The sequence below is a fragment of the Diadema antillarum genome, unplaced genomic scaffold (genome assembly GCF_040938485.1).
Source record: "Diadema antillarum isolate AM-2024a unplaced genomic scaffold, OU_Dant_1.0 scf00000167, whole genome shotgun sequence".
Classification (NCBI taxonomy): domain Eukaryota; kingdom Metazoa; phylum Echinodermata; class Echinoidea; order Diadematoida; family Diadematidae; genus Diadema; species Diadema antillarum.
In genome coordinates this window covers 468,958-482,064 of record NW_027271056.1, presented here as the reverse complement: position 1 = coordinate 482,064, position 13,107 = coordinate 468,958, and the positions used below count along the sequence as shown (strand labels likewise).

Sequence of the window (13,107 nt, the reverse complement as noted above, 5' to 3'; positions counted from 1 at the left end):
GACAGACAAGACATGAGTTAACTTTCCACAAGTATCCCTCAGTTGTGTCCTATGGTTCATTTAGAGGCAAAGTGTTCAATTTGTATCTTTCAAGTCAATTGATTTTTCATTATCTTCAACCATCACTTGGCTGGGTTGACTGGCAACATGAGTTTAGTAACATCCATGACCATGCTCTCACTGAAAAATGCTGTAAAGCCACAAATATTCGCAGCACAGAACTTTCACAAACTGGAATTGACAGAATTTTTCGTGGCATGACACTTTGGTGAATTGCCACCGACATTCACGTCATTTTGTAGACAAATAAACTTTTGTGTGCACTTTACTTTCGCAAATCTTGGCTCCTTGCGAAATTTGCAAAGTAATTGACTCAATATTCAAGACATATGATATATTCAACTAGTTAGAAGATACATTGTATATTAAATCAGCATATCAGTGAGAGAATACAGGCTTTCACCACATGTAGAGGATTTAGTGAAGTATAAAATTGAAAGCACAATCAGATTTGGTTAGCCTTTTATTTACTTTGAAATGATGTTTCGAAATATTCAGAGTCTGCATAACAAAAGTATACAAAGTGAAAATATTAACATTACCACTGCAATATATACAAAACTATAATCTATACTGATACATTATATTTATGAGACTACTTTGGAAAAATATATTTCTAACTATGTCACAAATCATCCAAGTGAATTTACACTGGAATCCTGTCCTAGCCAGCTAGGATAAGTGCTATATAAAGGAATGTCAGATCATTAACAAGAGGTACTAAGCACATGGGGGGGGGGGGGGGGGGGGGGGGTCCAACAGAGGAGGTATGAGGTGAAACTGTAAGTGTATATGGATATCTGTTTTTGGAATTAAAAGACACAGGTTATCATAGAATGAATGGAATGATAACCCTGTTACTTTCGGGCATTCACATTAAAAGAAATGCTTTGTCATGCAAAGAAAAAAAAAAAAGATTAAAAAATCAGTCACGAGTGCATGTATTACATATCCAAAAACCCAGAAAAAGAATAGAGCGAATAGACAGCATGACTACCAGAAATATCTTTTTCATATGATGTGTCATAAGTTAAATAATGAAGTTTAAAAACTGCATACAGATATCGAGATACTGGCAAAAAAAGTCGGCTACATACACTTACAACAGATACACTGGCTAAAAACAATGGGGAGATAGTATTTAGTCACTCAAACAGTCATACAGTCACAAATTACAGAAAACAGAACATACTGAAGACCATTTGCTTTCTTCCTTTTTTTTTCCAGAATGGGAAACACACAAAAATGTAGTACTATAAACATTAATCTTTGGATTTTTTCAACACACTGTCATGTTATCCACAGACGTGATACATATTTAACAAGGAACACACAGACAGACAGACAGACACACACACACACCTGCTGTAACACTGAATTTGTGCTTATTAGATTAGATCTCTAAAAAGATATTCAGGCACCCGTTATCCCATTTCATTATCATATCCTAATACTCTGAAATCTGCAAGGTGAAAATGTTTTGAGTTGAATAAAATACAAAAAATTGGACCCTGCTTCTATCATCAGCACTTCAGCCGATAATGATGGGACTCTCAACATGGAGGAAAATAACAATTGGGTGTAGGCACTATCAACACACACATAACATTGTCAACTGTAGAAAACAAAGGGGAAAAAAAAATCCAAATTGGTATATTTTTCAATCTCAGGAGAGAGAACCTAGGCCATGCTATTGGCTCTGGGTAAGGTGATTAAGTAGGGTAAAATGTTAATGTTTCTGTCAGTGGGCACTTGCCTGGTGACAGTACTATCACACAGACAACAGAGAATGTTAAACAAAAAGAAACAAATTTCATTTTTACCCTGGTATCACAGAGTGAAATAATTATGTGAAAAATTTTTACACTGTGAAATATCCAATGTTTGTAGTACATTTCATATGCTGCCATCTGAAAATACTAACCCTTCCTGCTTAGGGGGCAATATACTATCAGGCATGAAAGTTTCACACGAGGCTGCCCATACCACTGCCACTGATCCCCGTGCAGCACCACCAAGCACTTTGTCCACAAACTACTACACTGTGCAACTCTTCACCAGAGGTCGTCACCAGAGAAGGCAAACCCACAAAGCAATGGGTGCAAACTGGACTCTCCACTCCAAGAGATAAAGCTATTCAAGCAAACGGTATTGGTCATTCAAATGCCACTAAATATAAGGCACTGAAAATGTAACTATGGAAAGACAATGGAAAGAAGTGAGTTTTGCTGGTGGGCAGTGTTATAAAAAAAAGAAAGTTCAAGGTCCATTAATTAAAAAACGGGAAAAAATAACATCATGAGTTGATTTATATGTCATCAGCTTTAAGGCATTTCAAGCACTGACAAAATAACAATATATCTGTACACACAACATCATATAATGCTTCTCTTAATGCACATAATGGTTCCTGCACCTAATGGGAAGTATCATCCAATTTGTCAGTTTTAAATAATAGTCATGGGAATCTAACAATAGATAGCATGTTACAACACATAACAAAGAAAACAAAGCACACTAAAACAAGAGAAATACAATGCAGAAAAACCATTGAATGGCTATGTCCAGCAAACTTTCTTATTCTCAAATCTTCTTGGAGACTGTTTCCATTAATGCGACATTAAATCAGCTGAAACATCATGAGGTCTATAAATTAACAATTACATAAATGCATGCTAGTGAAAGACTATGCCTAGATAGTGATCAAGAAAGAGGGGGGGGGGGGGGGGGGGTGGGGGAAGGCATCAACTGAGGGTGCAGATCTTGCTCTGGGTCCGTGGGGATGCCGGAGAGGATTTTGGGCGGGGTGACATGCTGGAGGTAGCCCTCTTCTCCCGCGCACTCATCCTCAGCTGCTCCGACTGCAGCCCCAGCAGCTGCTCCTGAAGGTTCAGCATCAGCTGGTTGTTGTCGGCCATCTTGCGGCTCTGGGAGACCAGCTCCGTCCGCAGCTGGTTGATCTCCGTCCGCAGCTCCTGCTCCCGTTTCTGTGGAGACACACATAGCAGCAGTGGGGAGGTTACCTTCTTGCCTTGTAGCCCTATCCCCATACTCTATACAAACTAACTTTCACTCTTTGCATTTGATATTTAAATTACAATGCTTGAAAACTTCCATTGCTCATGCCATGACATGAGAGCCATTGACCGGCATCTACATTTTTGGCAGAATTATTTTTATACCATTGTCCAATCTCGGGAAACAGCATTTATTTTCATTTTTATTTTTCATGATTGGTTCCTGGCAAACTAAGTAGTTCTCCTCTATTAGTCTGTCTTGAAAATATAGAGTTTCTTGAATACAAGCAGCAAATATCTACATCTTGCAGATTATAAAAGGCAAGCCTAATATCTCTGCCTTAACATACTATGATCTCTGAAGTAGTGATCTCAAATGCTACGCTTGCAAAATACATTGCAGCAGAGACTGCCAGATTTGTTACAATTTGAAAATTAATGTATTTGTCATGTTGAGATATCAAAAAGAATAGACATCGCAGAGATGCATTTTACGCATTGGAGACGGGTCGATTTTGCTACAGCATGCATTTCCCATAGACATTTGCCCACGTATACTCAGCGCTCATCCTCAATAGGTGGAAGGATTTCTCCTCTTCCTAGGAAATGAGAAAACCTTAGCTAATCCTGACCTCCGCTTCCTTCTTGGCCGCCTCCTCCACTTCCTCCATCTGTTTCTTCTTCTCCTCCTCCATCTGATGGAGGCGCTCCTCCGTCTTCTGTTTCTCTTCCTGCAGCCGCTGGACCTCCTCCTGCAGCTTGACCTCCTTGACCCCTTCCCCGGGCTTCTTGGGTTTGTCCTTCAGTAGCCCGTCTATCGTCCACGAGCTGTCGGGGGAGAGGATTGAAGGTTTCAGGCTTGGTGTTTGAATAGACTCTTCAGAGTTTGGATCGGAAGTTTTGTGTAGGGCTGTCATGTGCTGGTAAATCAAACTGACTGATACTGTAAAAGTGGATATTTTCGCGCGACTAATTTTTCACGCTCGCCGAGTGAGAAGAGTTTTGTGTGTTTTTAATTCCGCAGAATCAAGCCATCAGCTACTGGGACACATGGCAAGCAAAAATATTCGTGTGCCTTTATTTTCGCGCTAGTTTCTGGTTGCACGAAATGCGTGAAAATTTCAACACCGCAAAAATTTCCACTTTTACAGTATTGGAATAAATGCCATAGAATGGTGTTGCTGCCATGCTTGTGATAACATAACACACAGATAGAGTCCAATGAGAAGAGACATGGGGATTACATTAAAAACAGTTAAAGATGATGAAAAAGGGCGGCATGAATGAACTTGGTCTGTTTCTACGTGTGACTAGTACAATTCTTTATTGACATAATCATTTTGGTAAAGACCATTTTGCTGTGATTAAAAGCTTCACTGCCCATAGGCATGAAGTTAGCACCTGTCTTCCATTACGTATTCAATTCTGTCCACAAATCATATTGAGTGCTTTCATTTCTGGTACATTAAAAAAAAAAAAAAAAGGTTTTGTCTCTAACTCCAACTCACAAACTAGGCTGAATTGGCTTAACTTACAGATGTTTTCATCGATACTGAGACATTTTCACTCAGTTTGGTCTGTTCAGTTTTGCTTTCTTTTTTGCTTAATAAAACACATAATTATAATCCAATATAAATAACACTACTGTCAAATGCCTTGTTAAAAGAAAATAATGCCTCCGGTGACACTTTGTGGCAGAGGCATTAAAAAAAAAGGAAAAAGAGAGAGAGAAAGAAAATATTAAATGGTATTAACCTGGTTCTGGCCCTGCCCCGACCTATGCGTAACCTGTTGAGCTGGCGTTGGGTTCCGGGAACTGGGGGCTTCTGTTGTTTGTATGGACTGGCTTTGCTGGCATGCCTGTATGGAAGAAACATCGTTAATCACAGAATAACCTGATGAGCCACATCCAAAGGCAAATAACTTAGAACACCAGGTGCTTGCATATTGCATAATCACAACACTCCCTGATATTACCATCATGTGATACTAATTCATATTGTTAGCATTACATGAACAATTCAAATTTTTCTCAGTATTAATAACTTTAAAATCATATTCCATGAACACCCAATGAATGTGCGTGGTGTATAAATAGCTATAGAGTGGCTAGTGAGGGGCAGAGTCTCCATTAAAGAGGTGTATTTAGTAAGTTACAAGGCCTTCTTACACCTACGCTTGATGGAAAGCATTGGATATGACAAGGAAAAGAGAGGGCCTTGTGTTATGCACAGCATGATTTACATAGTCCTTTCATTTGTATCAAATCAGGCAGAGTTTCTTTTTCTCAGCAATGCAGAACAATGAGAGGAAGGTGTGTTCACACACCAACAGGGCTTGTGTTTTCCTGCTGAAACTTACATTGCTGCTGTGGCTACGTATGCAAATTTCTTCCCAGGACTGTTGCCATCATCAGGCCTGCAAAATGACAATGAACATATTGGGCAGAAATGACGATGAATGTCGAAACAAGCACTGCTCTGTCAGTGTTACACAATCTCCCTTGATAACAGCGCAGCCTCCTCAACACATATTTGTTCCATGGTTTTATATGAGAGTATATAACACAATGTCACTTTATAATTCATTGGTATCATATCACATCTATGCTGCAGGCTCACACTGTTTTGAGCAAAGAGAGGACAAACATCGCTTTTAAAGAGTAATCAACATTTCTATGTGAAGAGACAAATTATTACTTGAGCCGTACATGTGTAGCATAGAAATTAAACGGATGGCAAGCACTGTAATGGTAATAAATCAACCAAAAGTTAGATTCTTGTTTCATCCTATTTGATGATGCTGAAAGTTACTGTTGTTCTATTCAATATTATTATTTACTTTCATTGTTGTATTAAACAACCAATGAAATGACAAGCAGACGTGACGAAGATGTTCTATAAATGGTACCAAAAAAGTTCTGACAGTCTTGACTTACATTCTATCCTTGGGCTGCCTGACCTCTGACCCTGAGTCACTTGACATGGGGTCACCTGTGTTGAAGTCAACGCCACTCTCTGGTGAAGTGATGACCTGCATCTCACCGGATGCCTTCTTGACCAGGACAGGAATGGCTTGACCATCAAAGCCACGCTGGACATTGAGAATTATGAACAGATACCACTGAATTTATTATTGAGCTTAGGTGACCATGTCGATATATATAAGTGCACTGATCTTCAACTATGAAGGATGCATTTCTACAGAAGAAGACGTGAAAAGAGCTTACCATTCATGGTGTAATATAGAGACTATGTGTATACAGTGGAACCTTACTATAATAAGGCTGGATATTACAAAACCTCCTAATTATGTGATGACTTTGATTTTTGGCAATATATCATAACAGTACAATTTGTTACACTGTAAAGTAGTAACAGTGAATGAGCCATCAGGTCAACTGTCATGAAAAAGTGCAGAAAATTTGCAATTTCTTGTAAAAGTAACAAGGTGACATAGAACACAGAACTCATGTCACAGGTTGGTCCTAACAACATACCTTTGTAACACTGTCCCTGTGTGTTGGCTGGTCAGGTTTTTTCCCTTGCTCAGCTGATGTGGAAAAAATACAGAAGGTGAATATCAATCAGAAGCCATATGAGGATATGAAGTAGCAAATATGACTGTGTTGACTTGAGGTACTGCACTCATCACTCAAATTTCCTTGTTCACTTAAAGGTGCATAGTCCCAGTAGTGTAGAGGGCGCTGTTGATGATACTGCCGATCACCGTCAGCATTGATACGAAGATTACCGAAGTTGAGCTGTCATCAAGAGTAAAGTGAGTAGGTGTTGCTAAGTAACGTTGCCTTCATTGTCTTCTCTGCGCATCGCGCAGTCTGTAGTAATGCCAGGGTGCGAGCATATGTGCTTGTTATTATGACATCACAAAAGAGGTTTGCTAAAGCTGTCATCCCCCTCAGCCGAATCATGAGCCGAACTGTGATCGGACCACTACTGTAAACGTCAATACTTTCGCACGATTAATTTTTCGCGCTGAGCAGCTCGAAAACATATTCGCGGGTTCTTAAATTCGCGCTCCGCAGCAAGTTAATACACAGTCGCTGTTTTCATCCAGCGATGCCAGCGTACGATAAGCGACATAGCGAGCGGCGCGAGTGCCAGTACAAGCGCTCAACTACATAGTGCATATACAATTATTTTACTCGATACATGTACTGTAGGACTAGTACTGTAGTCGCGGGGATGTAGCACACCAATCGGCCGTGGGCTCGGTGCGTGCGGTGCGTGCGATGATACTGCTATATGCGTAAACATGTCTGTACTACGTAGCAGTATCATCGACGAAGCACACCAGGCCGTTCAAAATGTGCATGGAAAATTGCGAAGATATATTCGCGCGTTTTTGAATTCGCGCAGCAGAACGTAGCGCGAAATCCGCGAAAATTAATGTAGTGCGAAATCCGCGAAAATTAATGTACCGCAAAAATTTCCACGTTTACAGTAACTACAGTGAATCGGACTTCTTCGGACTCGGGGAAGTGGGCCAAAGCGTAAGCGCTAAAGAGGAGTCAATAGCGTAGGTCTCTATAGGAAACTTGCGTCGTGCGCCCGCGTACGCATTTGACCAAAACACCGGGACCATGCACCTTTAAATGCAACTCGAAGAATTAAGATTCATAGGTGGTAGGTTCATAACAAATATCATGGCCCATCTAATAGTCTGAGCAATTTGGACAAAAATGAAATAACAGCCTTGCTTATTGGGCAGTAAATATCATTCAATGAAACTGAAATCAAATAGAGTGTTATAATTTCGTAAATTAGCATCCTCATAAAGCACAGCTAGGTGAATATTTAGAATCGTCCACACATGAAGGTGCCATTCAGAATGACTGGATTGTTATAACACATTGCATCAATAGTTGAAGAGTTTGTTCGCAAAAACCAATAAGTCCATTTTTTAAGATTTTGAAGTACGGTCTCTGTCATAAAGTACAAAATAATACCTTTTAAATGATATATTGGTCACTACATATAAAGGTACATTTTTGAAGTTACGGTCAAAAGAAGCAAAAATTTTCTTATTATTCTCTTTATTTTTCTTGACCTTTAATCGCAAATATCTCCATTTGGCAAATATGGACTTATCGGTTTTTGCGAACAAACTCTTCAGTTGATCTCATTCTGCTTAGATTCCCACTTATGAAATTTTGTGGAGTGTGACAAGGATGATACGTTACACCTACACTCATTGTTTGTTTGTGTGTTTGTTCAATTACATCTTAGAAGATGGCTGGATATATAGCCCATATTCAGATATGTTAAGCTGGTCTTCCATGGGGTCCAGTTTGACCAGTCCATTGCTGCAAACCAAATATTTTTCTTCAGCACTTACAGTAATTAAAAAAAAAAGAAGAAATTGCAGGTGCTATCATTCACAGTAACAGTAATTCAACCCATTTATTTTGCAAACAGTGAAGCTGTACCAAGCCTGTGAGAACCAGTTTCATTACAACTTAAGGATATTTCAAGGAAGGGATAGGGGTGAATAAAGTTTGTGTAGTGCACAAAAAACAGCAACGTGCATAGACACACTGCAGCTCACACTCTTCAACTTCACCTTTCAGTTGCTTGAAATAAGCTGAATAAAGGAATAAGGGAAAAGGGCTTCAATAGTTTGTAACAAGAAATATGAAATGAATGTCATCAATATGTAGCAAACCAGTCCTTTTCTTTACCAGAGGATGCTAGATTTGACAGTCAAATTGTTAATCAACTATCTGATCTACAGCTAGTGATGACGTTTCACTACAAACATTATACTACATGCAACACACAACACCTTTGATGTGATGTGGCTGCTACACATTTGCGTTTGAATACTGAGAACCATGGAGGCATATCAATATACTGTGCAGACTGTGTCTTTATCTTTTTTCCAATCTTGGAATATCTTCTGATTTCCTACCATCGCTTTTCAAAGCCATAGATGCAGAAGTGAGGGTGAATCTCTCTCCTCATCACACAACAAATACCTCCGGGAATAATTCTTCCTGGTATCTCTACATCTTACACTTTCCCAGTAACAACTAGAAATATCACTGAAGGTGATTAATATCCCCGCCCCGTGACGACAGTCTTACCCAAGGAATGATCTTTCCTTGATCTTCTGCCATTTAAATGCCATTACCATGGCAACGCAGCTTCCGACACGTCCGAAAAATATGTCTTGCACATCTTCCCACCAAGACTATTGTGTGTGCCACATTTCATAAGCTTTTGTCAAAAACTGAGGAAGTAGTTCAATCCACAAGATCTTTCCTTGATCTTCCGCCATTAATATGCCGTTACCATGGCAACGCAGCTTCCGACACGTCCAAAAAATATGTCTTGCACATCTTCCCACCAAGACCAATGTGTGTGCCACATTTCATGAGCTTCAGTCGAATACAGAGGAAGTAGTTAAATCCGCAAGATCTTTCCTTGATCTTCTGCCATTTATATGCCTTTACCTTGGCAACGCAGCTTCCGACACGTCCGAAAAATATGTCTTCCACATCTTCCCACCAAGATCAAGGTGTGTGCCACATTTCATAAGCTTTGGTCAAAAAACTGAGGAAGTATTAAATCCGCAAGATCTTTCCTTGATCTTCTGCCATTAATATGCCGTTACCATGGCAACGTACTTTCGGGTACTGTCAAAAAATGCGTTTTGCACATCTACAACCAAAGGCACACATCTGTACCAAGTTTCATGGAAATTGGGCAAAAACTGAGGAAGTAGTTTGCAACACAAAATTTTCCATCATTTTGGCTCATAATATGTGAGCTGTTACCATGGCAACATACTTTTTGTCACTGTCAAGAAATGTGTCATGCTGACCTATATCCTAAGACAAACATTCAATATGAATTCCATGAGAATTGGAAGAACACTGATGAAGCAGTTTTGCCATGAAGCATTTTGCCCTATATTTTACCAATAACATGCCGTTACCATGGCAACGCACTTTTTGCCACTGCGGAAATATGTGTCTTGCACATTAACATATTCAGATGAACATCTGTACCTAATTTCATAAAAATTGATCAAAAACTGTGGGAGGAGTTTGCGACGCAAGATTTGTACCCATTTTTGCCCATAATATGCCGTTACCATGGCAACGTACTTTTGGGTACTGTCAAAAAATACGTCTTGCACATCTACAACCCAAGGCACACATCTGTGCCAAGTTTTATGGGAATCGGTTGAAAACTGAGGAAGTAGTTCGCGACGCAAGATTTGCAACGGACCGACCGCCCAACCGACCGCCCGACCGCCCGACCGTCCGCTGATTCCTATATACCCCCTTCAAACTTCGTTTGGCGGGGGTATAAAAAGGGATGGTAACACATATTTCCAGATGGTACCAATGACTAAACATTCCTTTGAGTCTAACCTTTGATGTCCTTGTTCTTCAAGTGGACCACATGCTTGCCACCCTTGCTGCCGACCTTTGAGCCGTTGGAGGCATCAACATCGCTGTCGTCAGCATCGTTTCCATCGCCCCCATCAGCCAGGGATTCTCTGAATTCCTTCTGCAACCACGTGGGAATCTGAAAATTAAGAAGACGAACAATCGCTTTAATACCAAAATGAAATATATCTGACTGCATGAAATTGATTTAAGTCAACCAATGTGACACTTGAGGGGAAGACAACAAACAGGAACAGAATGTAATCTCAGAAAGAATGCTTACAGCATCAAAAATCAGATCTTATTAAGCTGTCATTTCAACCCTGCTTTGTTTGAGTGATAGATCAGTAACCTGATTGATATATGACATCCATCCCTTGGTTTGAATGAAATGCCTTAAACCTACTAGCCATTCACTTATCACTATTTCATATACCATATCTTTCAGTAACCCATCAGAGATAATGATAATAATGGTTGCCTATATAGCACTTTATCTATGAAAGTGCTCAATGCGCTTACAAGAAGTGAAAATGGGAAATAATACAAATAGGGAATAATCCATAACAAACAAAGAACATATAACAAAACAAACTACTTCTATGCAAAATTGAATTCTCTTTTCCCTCATAGGAATTTCTGGCAACTCACAGCTCCATTGGTGTCAAGCTCAGACGTCTCGGAGCTGGTGTATTCGTCTCCCGCGTCGTTGCTAAGGGTGGAGGGCTGTGAGGAGCCCAGGGCTGTTTCCGCTGTCAGGCTGTTACTGCTCCTGGGTAGATGACAGAGGCAGACAAAATAACATATTGTGTCATGACATTTGAAAATCACATTGTTGACTGACAAGCCTCCAAATACCATATTACTGACATACACCAAACTTTGACCAAGTTATGATCGATCATCAGTTGTGTAAAAATGAAACTAAATTACATATTTTGATAGAATTCTTTAAGACACGCACGGTGACATTTTGTAATATGTCCACCCCCCCCCCCCCCCCCAAGCTGGGGATCTCACAAAGTTTCCAAATTCTACTTCACATCTAAACTCATCTTTGACCCTTAAACCAACCATCAAACGCTATTCTCTACATGGCGTCTGTTTTCATCAAGGTATTCAATGTGAAAAAGGATTAAGAAAACAACTGCCCAAACAATGAAACTTGAACTGCTTGAATACCTATTCATATGTCATCACTTCAATCCAGCCTCCCTGGTACTGAAAGTGCGACAGAAAGCACAAAAATTCTCATATAATCACTTTTAGAATACCCAATAATGCTTGAAAGGCTCAAAGGGATCGTATAGTTTTGGTTGAAATTTAACTTCAGGTTTTTAACATTTTTTTGTGAGATAGTGAGAAACCTCTTTTGAAATATGAAAGAGCATGTAATTCCAAGAGGGATTCAATGTTTATTTGATGAAAATTGGTTTTGAAATGGCCGAGATATCCAAAACAGAGCGATCCTAATAAAGTGTGGGACCAACATTTTATTACGATCGTTTTGTTTTACTTTGTTTTTTGATGTTTCAGCTATTCCAAACCCGATTTTTATCAAATAAACTTTGAATTCCTCTTAAAATGGTATGGTCTGTACTATTTCATAAATGTTTTCTTGGTATCTCGCAAAAAAAGTTAAAGCCCAATTTTCATCTCCACCAATACTGTACCATCCCTTTAACACTCAAGCTCTTCCACCAACATCAACACTCATCTCCACTTACGCCTTCCTCAGGAGATTCCTCCTCTTCCTCTTGGACTTCTTCCTTGGCAACGGACAGCTCGTCTCCAGCTGGACAAAGATGTTCTCTCCCTGGCAATACACCTGACTCAGACTCAGTTCGTAGGATTCGTCATTACACTCCGACCCAAGTCTGAAGACACAAGATATGTGAATGGCAAATTGATGGTTATCTTCGTACATCACTTTTCAACAGCTTGACTGTGTGTCATACCTGGCATAGCAAACTCCTATGCATGCAGTCTAACATCGCTACAAAAATTAGTTCGTATATGATGCTTGATGACAGAGTAGTATGCGAGTAGATGAAACAAGTCTCGAAATTTTGCACGGACTGATGAAAAGTCTTCCTCTGTCTTGAACTTAAATTGTTTCCATGGATTTCACAGTCAGAATGTGACTACAGAATGTATATGTCTGACACATTCACCAAGAATGTTTTTTATGTTTTTTTTGTTTTGTTTTTTTTAGGTGCCGCTCCTAAGATCATTCTGTTTTTTCTACATACCATCAAAATTAGCCAAAACTTTCAAGGATATCTAGCTATAAAAAGTACCTTTGAGGTAATAATCCTCTTACTTCTTTTTTTTTTCAATAATTGAAATGCAGCTCTGTGGTTTTCATGTCAAGCTTCACACACATGTTCTAGAATTTAACACAACTACTTGAAATGATAGTATCATATGGAACCATGTGGTGCTACAGTACACTGTCAGACTTACTTCAGGATGGGCGTGGGCTGTAGGAAGAGCTCCGACTTATCCTGACTGTCTATACTCTGGTGACTGGTGGCACTGGTCATGTGACGTCGGACACCGCTACCTGAGCCACCTGTGGTTCCACATGAAAGAGAAACAAAACATTGT

General features: G+C 39.7%; 1 protein-coding gene across 1 annotated transcript in view; it reads right to left on the bottom strand.

The window, feature by feature from the left end:
- Nucleotides 1–2,804: 2,804 nt before the first annotated feature.
- LOC139722515 (uncharacterized) overlaps nt 2,805–13,107 on the bottom strand; it is a 33,420-nt gene continuing 23,117 nt past the window's right edge. Inside the window, exons 19-29 of the mRNA XM_071633803.1 lie at nt 12,964–13,072; nt 12,225–12,374; nt 11,149–11,269; nt 10,480–10,636; nt 8,661–8,681; nt 6,577–6,629; nt 6,016–6,170; nt 5,439–5,495; nt 4,833–4,937; nt 3,710–3,905; nt 2,805–3,047 (exon numbers count right to left, since the gene is read on the bottom strand). Of these exons, the coding sequence (XP_071489904.1) occupies nt 2,805–3,047; nt 3,710–3,905; nt 4,833–4,937; nt 5,439–5,495; nt 6,016–6,170; nt 6,577–6,629; nt 8,661–8,681; nt 10,480–10,636; nt 11,149–11,269; nt 12,225–12,374; nt 12,964–13,072 (1,367 nt within the window). The remainder of the gene's footprint in view (nt 3,048–3,709; nt 3,906–4,832; nt 4,938–5,438; nt 5,496–6,015; nt 6,171–6,576; nt 6,630–8,660; nt 8,682–10,479; nt 10,637–11,148; nt 11,270–12,224; nt 12,375–12,963; nt 13,073–13,107) is intronic.